Genomic DNA, 16,762 nt, shown 5'->3' on the forward strand with positions numbered 1-16,762 from the left:
ATGCACAGGTGTCTTTCCAAAGTACAGTCAAATACTCTATGTTGAACTGTACAGTACATCTTTTAACCAAGTGGTCTGACACTACACATACAAGATATTCATTTAACTGTAGGAAACGGGTCAAGAAGTTGCCACTATTTTTGAAAACTGTTGTAAAAAAACCCCACATGTGTACTTGTTGGACTTCACTGTACATAAGTTGTCACCAAAGATGAAGGGCGATGTGACTTTTGAACCTCTTACACCACAGACAAAGGCTAGAGGCACGACAGCAAGAGGAAAACTTCACAATGCCATCCGCCACATTATCACTGGAGAATATACTGTAGATTTATAAAAGGCCCCGGTGTCAAGTTTTGTCTGTGTTTTTTAAAGGGAGCCGAGTGACAGGTTCATATTACAAAGTTGATAATGTGTTTACATCTACTTCGCAGCCACCTCTTTGTTGTAGCTACAGTCATAGGTCTCTTTATCGCTTTCTCTGTCATTCTAAGTGTAAGTTGTTCACTCTCTTAAGTCAATAAAAGTTATTTATTCTCTGTATATAAGGCTCTGGGCGGATCTGTGGAGATCTCTGTACAGTTGCAGGGTTGAACAAATCAACCACAGACGTTTGCATAACTTAATGGGTAAACCACAAGACAATAGTTAATTGTATATTTATAGTATAAGATATATAAAGACATATAAAGACACAGTTGTATAAGATATATATTTGATAGATAAAGTTGAGCCCATCCACAAGCACAATGTCAGCATCAGTATCCTCGCTAATTATTATGAATACTAATGACACATTAAAGTGTCTCGTGTTTGTGTCACAGAGGGCTCTAAATCTGCAGCTTATATCACAATTATATTCACTGCGCCATCATGTTAATGGGATGGGTTGATTGGAAGGCAAAAAATTAATCATAAATTCAACTAGGAGTGATTTGCTTGAGCAGTGACCTTTTTGGACAGGTCAAACAGTCAAATAGTCTGACCAGGACAAGACAAATATGGGAAAATTCTCTTGTTTTGGCTAAAGGTCTGGTTTTCTTAGATAGTGGTAGAAAATTGGTCTCAGATAAAGAAGGGGAATCAAACAATGAAGAGAGGAAATCAGAGCTTAAATATGCCAAAAGCATGCGAGACGAAGAATGTGGGGCATGTTGTTATGGTCTAGGAAATATGCTCTGATTTCTTTTTTGTGCATGGCCAACAAAGGCTTCCTCTCAACTTCCAATTGTTTGATGTTTTGTGGATGAACTCCAATCAATAATACAGAACCCACATTTCAGGCTGAATGTTTGGTGCATTTATTTCCTAAAGTTGTATTTTAGTAAGTAAGTGTACAGAATGGAGGACTATCTGAAACTCCCAATTTCTTACAGGAATACAAGAATCTTTCAATTGGCATCAACTATGTCATTGTTCAACGTCTTCTGACCTCAATGATAACCTCATCTCAAAATGCTACTTTAAACTACTAATATAATGGTATGATAGAAATAAAAACTCCATGATCTTAGGCTGGATTTAATAAAAACTTTATTCAACATCTGCTTGCTCAGGGTTTGTTTGACAAGACGGCGGTCAAATATTATAGACACAATTACAGTAAGCACGGAAGACAGTTATACGTTCCAGGGGTGGAGTTTATTAATCTTCGAAAATACTATATAAACATTTTGGTTAATGGATTAAGACTTAAACACCTGCCAGAACATCACAGTGCATTTGGTGCTTTTCTATGATGTGTGTGTTTGTGTGGGTGTATGTGTAACACATAGGGACATTAAAGTGCTGAGTTATGCCTTCGGTATTCTAATCATTTATTAAAGGGCCATGGGAATAAAGATGAGTGAAACAGTCCATGACGGAGGCAGATGAAAGTACTGCAGCTCATGGGCAGAAGGATAGGAAGCACATTGAACAAACCTTTTAAACAGAGATTCAGCAGAAAAGTTAGAAGCTACCTGTAAATCTTCACATCCAACTGTCAGACATGTCAGACTAATCAAACATTGGTATAATTAATGTCAGTTGTGATTTGGAATGATCATACTGTAAACATATGAGCAGCTGAATTAGATATGCAACAGTATGCTGATAAGATTGCACCATCAAATTGGGATGCCACTAGAAAGCCACGCTGTAGGCTCTGCAATGTCTGGTCCAGTTCTACAGTTTTAGAAGGGATATGACAAAAGTAAATTGTGTGTCATCCATTTAAATAACTTCAGTGTGGAAGAGAGTAGAAGAGGAATATACAGGTAAAAAGTGTTCGGGAGGAGGACAACGGCAACATCAAATAGCAAAGGACAAAAAACAAATATGATGTGGTGATTCCCTTACATTCATTCAGGTGAGCAGTGTAAAACAAATTATTTTGGAACATAAATTGTGTGTGGTTTCAATGACCTGTTTAAATGGAAGGAAGAGAGAGGGAAAGACTTAAGGGTAGCAAGCAACCAGTCAGTAGTACTAGTAGTAGTAGGACATTCATAAAGAATATTACATAACTGGGGATAAACAGAGAATCCCAGCTTTATGGTTATGGGTTAAGGATAGAAATGGTAAAGTCATGATAGAGAGTGAGTGCTGGCAGTCCATATGCTCATGGATTTGCGTGTTTTCTTATGCGCGCGTGTGTGTATAACTGGTGCCTGAAGGCTCTTAAGGCATTTTGGCTGAAAGACAAGCAGTCTCTTTATATACAGTGTTAAAGGTTAATCCCTCACTCTGTTTCTGCAAGTCAGGCCCTCCTCTGTTTTCTTCTGATTACCTTAGCTACACCCTTGTGGTTTTGGAGCGCCTGTGTAAGCAACAAACTGTGTAAGCTTCTATGCACTGAAGAGAATATCCTGGAGCCAACAAAAGATACAAGCAGTAAGGCTGCAGAATCCTTTAAAGCTATTATTTTACCAATAGAGAAATCTTTGGAGGGTTTAGAATCTGTGTATAGATCAGGATATTCATGTACACTCACTCTAATTGGCTGAGGGTGGCAATAATTTTTTTTAGTGAATACCGATCTCCTGTCCAGGAATATTGGGGCAAATATTGGATGAACCATGTAAAATTTTAATGACCAGCGACATATGAGCATTTAAATGTATTATGTCTACGTATATATATGCAGAATGCCATCAGGATTGCACATAGTTGATTTGAACAGTTGTAAATGAGTAGATTTTAGTTGAAATAGCACAATGTGTGGAAAATGGTATGGAAAAAGGTGAAGGTAAAAAAAATTGAGCTCAAAATGTTCCTTCGGCACAGGTTATTAACTCCAACACCTTCATTAATGTTGTCATCAGTGGAACTAAAGAAAAGGGAAGGACATCAGATGCCCAAACTGCCCAACTGCAGCCACATATGAAAGCGGAAGTGAACAAATGGAGACAAACTCAGCTCCCACCAGCAAGAACCTTAACTAGTGCTGCTCCAACCTTTCTCTGACTGGACTGAATCACTGGGAGTAACTGCTCAAAGTTAAGTCTGACCATATTATGACATGTCATGTTTTATAACAAATTTATTTTAAGGATAGGGAACAAGCAGGTAAGGAAAAGCTCTGCTGCTTGCAGTTTTGCTTTTGTTTTGTGGCTTGTGACACCTTACAGGCCTAAGGTGGGTGCGAAATGTTAGCTGTTATTAACACATGAAATAATCTAATGTATATCATTACAAGCATTTGCACACTTTAAATTTACATCAGAGTTGATTTTTGAAGCAGAAGAGACAGAATGGTGAAAGTAAACAGTACATCATCCACTCAATACAATGTACATGTGCAAACCACAAGAAAAGAAAAGAAAACAAGAAAGTATAATTTGAGAAATTTTGATGAGCCATTTAATTTACATTAAATAAGTAGCCCTAATCTAATTTGGAAAAGGCTGGGCTGTTTGCATGGGCAGTATTAGCACATCTTCACAGCAAGAGTAGTAGTTATTTATTCTAAATCAAACTGCATTATGTACCCTCATTTGTACCCAATAAAACATGTACTACATTGATTTCATATGACTGTAGCAAACCTGAACACAATGGTGTTTGTCATGAGGAAAAAGTCAGATATTCTAACTCAGTTTTGACCTTAATTATTCAGGAATTTGGGGAATACACTCACCGCATTACACAGTTTAATTAGAAATCTGTGCGTCCTCTGGGACATATGTGAGAATTTCATCAGGGATTAGAGCACAGCACTGGTGAGAAGGTGTAAAACACAATATACACATTCAAATACACACCACCTGAAACAAACATCACATCAATTGCCATATTTCACACTGTATTATTTTATGATTACCATTATTATTCCACTCTATTGTTATAGGCAACAACAAAAAAATAACTTGACTAAATACATGTTTTCACTCTCAAAATCAATGATTTTTCTAACATCGAAAATAGGACACAGCTAAGAAGTTTTATAAGATTGTGAATGTATTTTTAATTTTAAAATGGTGAAAATCAATTATTTAATGGTGGTATGCATGCTATAAATGTATAATTCATTATATATAATATGAAGTATTCTTTGCCAGGTTAAGGCCCTGGAAGACTTGTGAAGGTACAAGGTAAAATGATGCAGGAAAATGTTTACTATTTTGGCATTTTATTTGTGCTGCTGTAAAAAGATGCAAATAGTTTTTCTCCTGACAGGGTTTCCCATGGTCTCTAGAATATGGAAACTTTTTGCCCTTCCCCACACTCTTCCCTATGTTTTACATGTCCTACATTATGAAAATAAGATAACAGTCCTGGGGAAAACAAACCACTAAAACATATGCATGTACCCCAATCTCATCAACATTGCCTGGTATACATAGCAAACCCCCTGTGAGCACAGCTCAGCTGCCAGACTCTGCTGCTAATCTTCAAGTGCCTGAAATATTCAGCCAGACTTCCACAGTCAGGCGCCTTCTGAGATGACAACATGTAAACAAGTGTTGTTGTTGTCACTTTTCTGTTTGTTATTGTTATTGTTTTACTTCGAGCCTGCAACTCTGATGTTGACGATATGATATGGAGCCCATAAAGCTGATGATACACAGAGCAACTTTTAGAGCAATGTTGATAGGCAATGTTGCCGTCAATGGTAATGAGTAAAGATTACTACCGTAATCCACCCCCCGCCGCCCCGCCCCACCTGCCGCTATCCGTTCAAAACATAGTTGGAATTGCCACAAGCAAGACTGCTCAGCAACATTGCTCAAAATGTTGCCCCATGTATCATCAGCTTAAGTTGTTACTTGGCAAATTGCAAGACTGGCTGTCTGGATGCCTCACATACACACATGTAAAATATTGCGGCCGCCACTACGAGCAACACACACATAAACACAAACATGCTTGTAGGCCTATACCCTCAGCATAAGGACATTCATACTCGCTGTGCACAGCAGGGACCTGAGAGAGACCAGATTGCATGATCAGGGAGTGTCAAATGGTCAGACTGCTGAGCTCAGCATGCAGCTGATGTATACTTCATGGGGAAGTAATGAACCAAAACAGAGATGCTGTCCCTTTCACACATACACATTAAAATCTAATCTGCGATGGTTAATAATGCAACTAGAGAAGGTGATATACTGTAAATTATTTTGATAAACAGGTCAAGGCAAAGTGAGGAAAGGGCAGGAAAGTAATGAAATCTATGAAAAAGTTATGGGTTGAAGCTCGATCTTATTACCATCCAATATGGGAACGACCTCTGCCCGCTGAACTGCTGGCCCAGTATTATCAGTTAAACGAAAAATGAAGCTCTCGCTAAGTGTTTATGTGTGTGGCAGGTGGAATTGTGAATGTGTTTATGGTTGGATGGTGAGCTTTGGCAGCCTATTCCTTCCTCAACACACACAGAAACACGTCAGCTCCGCAACAGAGAGCAGAGATGACCTCCTCTCTTGCTCCCTCTTTACATTTTCTCATTCCAGTCCCAATCAATCCACCACTCACACAACCCCCGCAGGGGTTGGAGTTGAGAAACAACTCTGCTGGACACTGCTGCCACACCAGATGATCTTCTTTCCCCTCCTTGCTATGCAAGTTGCCCAGCCACCTGTCCGGTCCGCATGTCCAAACAGTCTCTCACCTTCACACACTATCCTGACTTCAAACAGTGCATTGGTTAGAATGGATGGATCACTTTCTGTTCTTGTTCAATTCTGTTGTGTTGTTGCTTGTCAGTTGATTGGTCTGTAGGTCCACAACTATTGGATTGATTGTCGACATGTTGTACCTGGACATTCATGGTGCCCAGAGGACGAAGCTTACTGACTTCCAAGACTAACAAGAAAATCAACACAATGAGTGTCCCAAACCGACATGTTTATGTTGACGTGACGAAGCGCTTGAGCATGCTGATTTAAGCACAAGGTCAACACACTGCTGTGTCTAAGAACAGCCTCACAGAGCTGCTAGCATGGCTGTAAAGTCTTGTTATCTGTTGTCTTCTGTTAAGTTTTCTTATGTGTGTTTTTGTCTATTTGTCTTGCCTTGTTCTTTTCTCTTCTCTGTTCAATTTTATGTATTGTTTCCTATTTTTCTGTTTTTTCTGTGCTGTTCTATTTCAGTAATTCATTAAGGCATTATTTAATCAATTCTGTCGTGACACTTTCATTACTGTAATAAGCTGTGATTCATTTCCGTGGGTGGGAAAAAGGGACAGCCTGAATGCTAATGTGACGCATCTCCAAATGAGAGAGCAGCAGGGTTGGCTGGACACTGAGTCCTGTCATCCATCAGTCTCTTCTCCGCTCAAATTCCTTATGGTTTTCAAGACAGAGCAGAGCCATTCCTCCTGTCTGTGGGCCAGAGGTCTGGATAACTGTTTACTTGGCTCTGTCGGCAGGCTGGAACCAAAACATGAGTTTTATATGTGAGATGTGTAAATCCCCCTGAAGAGATATGGCGGCAATTAAATGAGCCAAATGATATTCATATTCATGGCAAACACAAACAAATGAGCACAGCATTTGCAAATACGTACAATAGAGTCTGCCAAGTGATGATCTTGCCAAGTTTCAAGGACAGGCACAGAGAAAGCAGACTTCTGAAACAGTTATCAAGAGTAGCCTATTACAACCTAGATTCAAGCATAATCTGAAATCTAAACACTGTGAAAACAGAGACAAAAACAAAGCAGATTGAAGGCTTTAATCTGGGAATGATGCTCAAACCAATCACATCACAGCGATAAAACAATCTTCCATCTAATATTTATGCCATTAGTTCCAGTGTGCTCAGGAGCTCAGAGGACATGCTGCAAGTCACGCCTTTGATGGTTACATTGACAGAAACTTAACTGCTTTTTACTGTGAAATAAAATATTCTTTTAAAACAATCAGCAGGGAACGTGATCGACATGCAATATCTAGCCATACGTGCAGATGGCAAAACATACACTACACTCCACATGTGCCTACTAGTGAACAAGCAAGGTTATACAAAGAAACATAAACAGTACAAGCATGAATTGCACTCTTTCAGCAGCAAATATGAGATGATGCATGACCTATAATCCGCACGCATGAAGTAATCTGAGTGGATGTCCATTTGGATTATCAGTCTGGAACAGTCTAATCTAAAACACTTCTCAAACTGGTTGATTGCGAGGTCATGAAAGAGCTTCAGGCATGTGGAAATGCAGTGTATCAGTATTTGCCTCAGTGTTGTCAGGATGATTAGTAGCAGAACTAGTCCAACTAGCAGTGGCAAACCACTAGTCCTCAGCTAGATAACATCTGTTGAAGCAGTTTAAATTAGGTTGGTGGGTAACGTGGGTTCTAGTTCTGAGTTTACCACTTCTGTTTTTTACACATATAACATTTAAAGATTTTTTAATGTTTATCGCCTATTTATAATGTACTTACTGTGCTTTGTAAGCTTTACTTGCTTAGTTGATTGCTAGTATGTGATGTGTTTGTAGTATATTGTACTGTGTTTCTGTGAATGTGCACAGTACACGCACTGATGCTAACGCACAAACAAAGTTCCTATTGGATAATTAAAGTTAGTTGATTTGATTTTGTTGGCAGCTATCAAGCGTGTAAGTTACCATTCTCACTGGATGCTATTTCGAGTTCTTTTGGCAGCTGCTAAACGTGTCTCTGCAAGTCACTGTTACTTTAATCATCACGATACACTGCTTCTATGGCAGGTCTACCTGATCAGATGTAGGATGTGCAAATTGCTTTTCCTGTTGTGTTTCCTCATTTTGCCTTGTCAACTACAATGATAAAAGTATACATAGAAAACAATGAAAATATCAGGGTATTCTATGTGATCAGATTTAAATCTGCAGTATTAGAAGCTCTAGCAGATTCAGGTTTAATCTAGTAACACACTTTTAGAAGAATATGTAGCACTAATGTATTAAAGTTGATGTACTTTATCAGGTCTCTGCAGGTGTGATGTTCCATTTATCATATGAGATAGCAGGAAAGTGTGTTTTTGGAGGCTGACAGTGTTGTCAAAGCTACTGGCATTCTTAGCCTCATCTACACCTTTTGTTCAGTGTTAATTAGCTCCTGTTATCATGCTAACAGGCTAAACTAGGATGGTGATCATGGTAGACATTATACTTGCTAAACATCAGCATGTTGACATTGACATTATGTACATTTTAGCATGCTGAAGTTAGCATTAGCTCAAAGCACAGCTGAAATGTTTCCTTCTCCCATGCATGTTAACCAAACATCGGAGCACGGTTTACAATGCAACCTATTTTAAAGATGACTTGCCTTTTTGCCACTGTGTTACAGCTGTGACTGTGACTGCATGATGTTTCTCTGATTCGATAGGGATTTGACTCCCAGCTGCAAATGCTCACAGAACTTATCCAACAAAGACACACACACACACGCACTCAGACTGTGCTAGAGAACCAAAATGACTGGGTACGCACATTAAACACAACAGTATGTGCATATGCAGACTTGCACACATGCATGCACATCCTTAACAGGGAGGATAATGGTCTCTTCCTTGTGTCTATCCATTTGCTAATGTCCCATATGTGCTTGCTTGGTTTAAATTCAGCCCTTATGCCTGTCCGAATTTTCTTCAATGAGTCACAAAGTGCGAGTTCATCTTGTGCAAATAGCATCTCAGTTAAAGGAAAAGGCAATCCTAAAAAAGAATTCCTAATATAATCAGTTTGTAACAGCCACTACATTTTATTATTAATAATCTGTTATTTTGTAATCAAATGTGATTTAAATTCAAAAAATGCTACATTGCATTCTGGTGTATTGAGGCTACCAGTCTAACAAAATGTGTCACTGTTTCTAATCTAGTCAAATATTTCTATAATCTATTATCTCTGCTTGCCTTCTTCAAATGCCTTCTGACCTGGAATTCAAACTGTGAAAGTTGTTGCTTCCTTCTTATCTTGATTCCTGATAGCTCATCTCTGCTTCCATCACTTCAGCAGTTGTGCACTGTCAAAGATCTGACGTGAGGCTTTCTATTAGTTGTGAATTTGATGTTTCAGTTAGTCGGTTGAAAGACAAGTCCAGATCATAAGCACAGTTTGAGGCATTTGACCTCCACAAAATAAGGACAAAAGGCTGAACAAACAATTTAGGGCAGAACATCCAGAACATTTCCCACTTTAACTGCCCACTGGAAGAGTTGTCTAACAACTCTTGAAGTGTTAAAATAAAGTAGGCAAATTTGCCTGAACACCCAGTAGAGGCATAAAAGATGAGAAGCACTTCTTCTTCAAAAAAACCCCCAAAAACCTTCTTATCCCTTCTCGTGCTATGTGGTTTTACTGTAAATGAAAGAAGTCTCTAGACTGTGTACAGATGCAAAGAGATGGCAGATTCACTTCAATAATGGTGAATTACAGGAAAGTCAACAGCTTAAGTCAACAGCTTCTCTTATCAAAGCATGAAGTGGCCTACACTAGAGTTCATATCAGCATTTTTAAACAGCAGAAATAATCACTTGATCTGAATCATGAATCAAATATTTATGATGACGGAGACCCATAAACTTGATCTGAAAGTTTATTTTTGACCTTGGTAGTAGCTGACAAGACAATACCGCCACATAGCTGTTCTGGAGCTTTCAACTGTATCACACAGACTTTCCAGGCAGATGGAGTTGGAACTGTATTTCTGCACATTTTCAGTTTTCTGAGCACTTTAAAGGCTTCTCGCCTGTGTTGGCATCACATTTAAGATTGTAGGGATTTCTGGCACAACTTCACCTGCTTCCATATTGCATGGAGAAGGGGAAAAAGTCTGAAGATGTCAAAACTCCAGCAACACTTTTTTTTACTGAATCGTGTCACAGTGAGATACCACAATTTTTTTGTGTATAACCCCCTTAGAAATTGCTGTTCCTGGACAACAATCTAAGAACCACTGTGAGGGCTGCTCAGATGAAAGATGCCATAAACCTGTTGCTACTGCTCATTTAATTCACAGTAATACCCATCCACGGGGAAGTTCTCTTTTTCTTTTTTCACTTGACCCACAACCATCACCACTCCTCACACTTGCTCTGCCCTCTTTTTTCCCTGCTCGCTATCATCCTCCATTTGACATGTGTGTGTCATGACTTGTTTTATCCGTCTCAAGAGAATACGGTTAAGAGCCTCCATAGACTCCCCTTCCAGTCTGGACCATGAATCAAAACGTATTGATTTGTCCATCAATGTACCGACAGACTACAATAAGAAACGGGTGAAAGCCTCCACCTGAGAGCTGTTAACCTTGTTTTCATGTGATCAATCACCACAAACAGAAGATGTCAGAAACTCTCCTATTCTATTCTGTTCAGTTCTATTCTTGGCCTGAAGAGTTACAGTATGAGTGACCATAAATTAACCTTGTCTGTTTTTAATACTAATAGGAGACATGGGTTTCAGGAGGGTTGGTGCTTAATGAGGAAAGTACATGCTCATGTAGTAGTACATGAGCATTTCCTGAGATATATGACACTAAATCAGGGTAATACAGGTCAGGAGAGGACAGGACAGGAGAAGAAATTACCTTACAAATATCATTGGATTCCCTTTCACAAAATGTGTCTCAAGCTCTGTCAGGGGAATTTCATGTGAGTATAAGTCCCAGTTCACTGAATTAAATACTTTGGACGACTTTCAGGTCACTCAGCATATAAATACTGACACACATCGTAAGTGATTATTGGGACTGAAATCAGTCAGTCACAAGAGGCTTTGTTCCCAGTCAAACACATTTTCTCAAGTGTGACTATCACCTAAATATTCAAGTGAGAGAGGCAGTTTTGGAACACACACGAGAAAAATACAAGTTGCATAGGTGCTCTCATTGCAGGCCAGTGTTTGTAACTCTTACATCACTCACACATGCATACCAAAGTGAATCTTTTGATGAGGACTGGAGCCATGTTTGACTTGAATCACTTTAGATTAAAGACAGCACAGGGACGTCAGCATTAAAAGTAGGTTGACAGAAAATAAACTTTGGGAGAAATTGCTGCTCACATCACCTGTGAAAGAAACTACAAAATTACATCTAACATTTGCACCCATGATCATCGCTCTATTAGGTAGCATTGGTTTATGTCTCTCACATGTGCTGCTGTTATGTGGTATAAGATACTTGCAATGTGAATTTAAGATATTCCAATATGTGTACGGATGCGTCGCCATCTGGTGGTGATACACAACACTTCATCAACACTTCAAGATTTGATGATTTCTACATTATTACTGTGAACTGTGATTTATTATAAATCAATTATTCCCAACAAAAATTCTGCCTTACTTTTTTGGTGAAAGCTAAGTGGTAAAGTCAGAAAAATGATTAGCAAGTAAACTATTGTTTATTTAGAAGATAAGGGAAGGCATAGAAAAGCAATTTTAAAACTTTAGAACACAATCTTACATTGTTGTGAACAGTAAAGTAGCCTATTTGCACTCTTGGTGGTAGGGGCAGTAAAAATGCATTCAACAACACATCATAACACAGAACACTTCAGCTTGTGAACATGGAGATAAAAAAAACAACCCTGTTCATATGAGTTAAAAGACAACTATGAAACTGTGTTAATGTAATGAACAACTAGCCCCAAAAATGATTTTCAAACAGAACCACCTAAAATCCTAAAAGGCAAATAAGTAGACATAATGACAACAGATAGACACAATGGCAAATGACTTAGGTTAAAGCTGGGGTACGCAATTTATTTCAGAAGCATTTTTGTTAAATTTGTTCTTTCATTCTCTTCACAACCCGACAGCAATAAATAAATGCTCCGACACAAAAATGAAAAGAATCTGGTATCTGTGGCTGTTGCAGGACTGTAACAAGCCCGACCATTTCATTTGGTATTTCAGTATCCCATTTTCCCATCTTTTTGTGTCTATGTAATTAATTCGGACAACATTTTTTGAAATTAGTCTAGTATTGAGCAAGTGCGCTGCATCATAATCCTTGCGGTCAATTGCGCTCTGTTAAAGTGTGTCCACTAAAGTGTTTGTTTTTGCCGCTGACAGGCTCAAGTGTCTGACAACATTATGGAAAGGATCTCTACAGAGATAGACCTTTTTAGACAGTAGAAGGTAAGATCCTTATTGTTTAATCAGAAACAGTCGCTATATCGCTCTTGTTAAAGCCACCAGACTCCCGTAACAAAAATGGTAATTTTACCTCTCTGGTCTACTGCTGCCTTGATCCGTGTAAAAACAAAAAACTCACACAATGACTAAAAACTAATCGACGGAGGAAGATGTAGACCAGCAACTCCTTGAAAAAAAATGTTGTCCCAATTAGTCATGTATAAACAAAAAATAAAAAATACCAAAGTTACCCTTTATGTCACCAATAAAATCATGTCTGCCCCAACAGCAAACACACAGGAAGGTAGTAGGTAGGCGGAGTCATTCCCATACACTATACATCTGCACATGTAAGGATTATAAAGAAAACTCAAGGAGCTTTACAAAATCATCAATTATGCAGGCTATGTTCAAACTGGATGGCTTCAATTGCGAAGAACATCTCATTTATAAATGCCTGTATAACTAATTCCAGTGTTAGCGTCCCAATTTGGTTGCTTTATAGTTGCATAGCTGTAAATGTGATACTGCAACTCATGTCAACATCAATTAGAAAACATCTGATTGTTCACATTAGAGGGAGACAGAAAAGGAAAAAAGCAGAACAGAGACACTTTTAACTGTAGTGTCACATTTGGCCTTTGACCTCTGATAGTCTTGTCTGTAACACTACTCCTTTTTCACTTGCTCTCTGTCCTTGCTCTTGTCCCGCAGTACACGGCCCATATTATAAAATTCTAAATTTGGCCTCATGTCGGTGAGGTGGGCGAGACGGTTGGACATGGCAAAGAAAGCTGCAATGGCAGCGATGTCCCAGGCATCCTCACGGTCAAAGCCCACTTCCTCCAAAGACCGGAAATGCTCCTCTGTGATGGTGTCGCAGCGACACACAGACATCGCAAAGTCCAGCATGGCGCGCTCTCGGGACGACAGCTCTGCATTCTCATAGTTTACAATGACCTGGATGAAAGTAGGGAGGCAGCGGGAAGTGTATGTGATTTAGTATTACATTTTTTTGAATCACAAAAAAAGGTTTTGCTGTGATTGTTTCATAGTAATTTAGAAATAAACTATAACATACAAAGTCATTAATGCATCTTCCAAAACAACATGATACAGAAAATATTTCTGAGATCTGATTTCTGACTTCTGTTGTTGTAATTGTGTATTGTAATAAGCAAAGCAGAGGTAAGGACTGAAAATTAGCTAAAGATGATACCTGATCGGAAAGAGTGGGTTTCTTTGAGTAGATGCGGTGCAGTGCACTGTGGGAAACCACACAGTAAAGACACTTGTTGTGGATACTGGTAGCCACCACAATCAGCTCCCGGTCTGCCTTGGTTAATCTGCCTGGAAGACATTTAGATATTGAATTAATGTGAAATTGAGAAAGACATAACACACGTTCACAAAATAACAATAAAACAAACAGTACATAGCATCAGAGCTGGCTGTGGCCTAATCACACTATGCTGTTGTTTACTGCCTCTATCACTATGAATACATCAACCATATTCCACTTCCTGAGATGTGCTGTCACAGCAAGCTTGCTGTGTTTACTTAGAAGTAGAAAGTTTGACAAGCTTTCTCAAACCCAGTGTGACCAATAAGTAAGGCTGGAACAGGTTTTTCTACATCGGTCCATGTTCCAGTACGGTCAGGTTAAGGTTTTGGTCAATAGAGTTATAAAGATAAATGAGTAAACCTGCTTCTTGGAACAGGGAGTCGCCTCAATACCAAAAGCACCTGTAAAATCTCGTGCAAAGTAAGCTTATAATGTTCAGTAGAGACTGTATGAGAAAGTATTGATTAAGTTCTTTGACACTTCTAAGGTTGTAGCGTGTGGTTTTATTGTTCAGGACAGACTTTTATTGTAAGCTCTAAGTCAAAATGCTCAGAGGTGGAATGCCTCACACTAAGATGGCTTAACACAAAATGCCAGATTGTGGTTATCCAATAACCCACACAGAGACTGCACCGCTGAGACATCGTTTGGTCAGGTGAAGTCAAATATTGGTAATCTGAAACGGCGTTTTTTATTATTAATTGAAGTGTAAAACCCGATAAAAGGCACCAACAAAAAATCCTAATACCTAATGTGTTCTGCAGATCTCTTGTTACAAAGACTTCTTCGATTTCATTATGGCCCTGTCACAATGATGACCAGATCTCAGCCTATCTGCAAACATTGTTCCCAACTTGGTGTCTTTGCCGCTAAATTTGGCAACTTTTAAGACCCCATTGGTGACTTTATTCAAACCAAGAGCCAGCGGAAACATCAACAGTCAGCAGTTCTCCCTGCTTGTTAACGCTGTGGCTGTCTGGGTTAATATCTACTGTATGTTTAGTGAAGAGAAGACACATTCAGGCGACCCCTGTGCAGCCAGACTGAAACATGAATGTGTTGGCCAGTGCTCCACCAACACCCACCCCAGGAATCCTTTTGCTTTAGTATATTCTACTTAACTTGATTCTATTTCAACACTTGATTTAATGTACAGTTAAAAGCAGCTACCAGGTAAATGTCTTTTTAGTTTGGGGAAATGCTTCTACTTGCTTCAACTTTACATATATTTTGTCTCACTTTACAGCACACATTTTGGTAAAAACACAGCTGTGTAAAGTCACACATAGGTGCAACGCTAGAAAATAACTCTCCAACCGCAGCTACAAATCTCATCTAAATGATGCATGCAGTGCCAACGTTGCCTGAAAGCTACAGATCAAGTCAGAGACAAGATGTAGCGTCATTGAATCTGTTTGTCTGATCACTTTTCCACTCGAACACTGGGGTGCACACCAACACTCACAGTACCGTTAAAAAGGCCAGTGTGTATCGGATGGGTGTGGCTTCCACTCCACACATTTTCAGTACAAAAAACAATGCTGCTCATGCTGGACTGAGTGACAGCTTGTCTATTTTAGTTTCCCTGATTGATGTTTACCTGTTTACACCTGACCATATTTACCACTACATCACTGTTTGATCATCAAATGAAACAGATTCAACGTCCCACCTGCCTCCTCATAAACCACCTGCACTCCATAAGAGCTTTCGGACACTCCAGCTGCTACTGAAATGCAACTACAAATAACATCTTGGCATATTCAAGTGGTGGATGATGTGTCGTCTGAGCTTGCCACTGACAAGAGGTGCAGAATGAGGCGTAAAGTGTAAATGATTTATCTGGCCCATAGTCGTATAGGGATCCTGGAATATGCCAGGAATGAGAGGTTTCAGGTGTGCAAGCGTTGTCCCCAGGATGCCTACAATTTCTAGCACTGGCCATAAGAAAAACATTTACTGCCACTACAGATACACATAACAAAAACACACCTGTCTCTTTGTTCATTAGTTCATTGTAGTATGCGAAGAAAGCTCTGAACTCTGCTGGTCTGTGAGAGAGGACTTTGAAGACATTGGGCAAAAAGCCCCCCTGTAAGGAAACATAAAGTTTAGCAGGCAGTAAAATAAAACGAGACAACGTTTATGTGTAGCACAGTTAAATGCCTGAAATGTTAAGATAGCTTTTTTAATTTACCTTTGACTCAACTTCCTCCATAAGCTCCACTATATCATAAGGAAGGTCCTTCATGTAAGGTATGGGATAGCGGCTGATGTTATCCGGTGGCGGATCGCTGGAGAAACGTCTGGTCCACCCCGCCGCCGCCTTCTCCCGAAACACGCAGCCCGAGCGGAGAGACGCCTGGCCGGAGGACAGGAGAGTCACATGAGTCAGATACAGCAATAAAAATAGGACAAAGCAGAAAAGTATTCGACAACAACTTACAAGCTTCGTGAACACAGGTGGACGAAATATCTTTGAGACGAGGTTACTCGCCATGTCTGTCAGCTGGAGAGAAATAGCCTGGAAAGTGCAGGAGAGCAGCCGGGAGGGAGTGTCAGCACCAGCAATCAGCGTGGATAGTTTCCAGTCTTCTCAGAATAATTAAGGAAGTCGGGCAAATGGCTTGTGTGGTGGCGACTTTACTTACTCTGCTGATTTCGTCCAATTAAAACACGTTATTTATAAGTATTTCCATCTTTCAGTCACCCGTCATTCTTGTTCAGTTACTGTTAACCTAGATGTGTGGTGGGCTATATTAGAATCCTATGTAGGCTATCATTGTATATTGTTATAATCGTGGCAGCGTATGTCAGATGTCAACAGTCCAGACAGACGACCCAATCAGAGTGCAGTATTG

General features: G+C 39.5%; 1 protein-coding gene across 2 annotated transcripts; it reads right to left on the minus strand.

Annotated features, from left to right (window-relative positions):
- Nucleotides 1-11,801: 11,801 nt before the first annotated feature.
- si:ch211-175m2.5 (uncharacterized protein LOC568697 homolog) lies at nucleotides 11,802-16,736 on the minus strand. 2 transcript variants are annotated; one of them, XM_046030640.1, is made up of 6 exons: nucleotides 16,553-16,736; nucleotides 16,348-16,425; nucleotides 16,099-16,263; nucleotides 15,894-15,993; nucleotides 13,776-13,906; nucleotides 11,802-13,516 (listed from the first exon to the last, which is right to left on the minus strand). In XM_046030640.1, exons 2-6 carry the CDS (start codon nucleotides 16,399-16,401, stop codon nucleotides 13,226-13,228), a joined length of 741 nt encoding a protein of 246 aa, XP_045886596.1. In that variant the 5' UTR covers nucleotides 16,402-16,425; nucleotides 16,553-16,736; the 3' UTR covers nucleotides 11,802-13,225. The 2 variants fall into 2 exon arrangements, with proteins under 2 accessions (XP_045886596.1, XP_045886595.1); XM_046030639.1 differs by having other exon boundaries at nucleotides 16,348-16,734.
- Between the last annotated feature and the right edge of the window lie 26 nt (nucleotides 16,737-16,762).

The sequence above is a fragment of the Micropterus dolomieu genome, linkage group LG19, assembly GCF_021292245.1.
Source record: "Micropterus dolomieu isolate WLL.071019.BEF.003 ecotype Adirondacks linkage group LG19, ASM2129224v1, whole genome shotgun sequence".
Lineage (NCBI taxonomy): Eukaryota > Metazoa > Chordata > Actinopteri > Centrarchiformes > Centrarchidae > Micropterus > Micropterus dolomieu.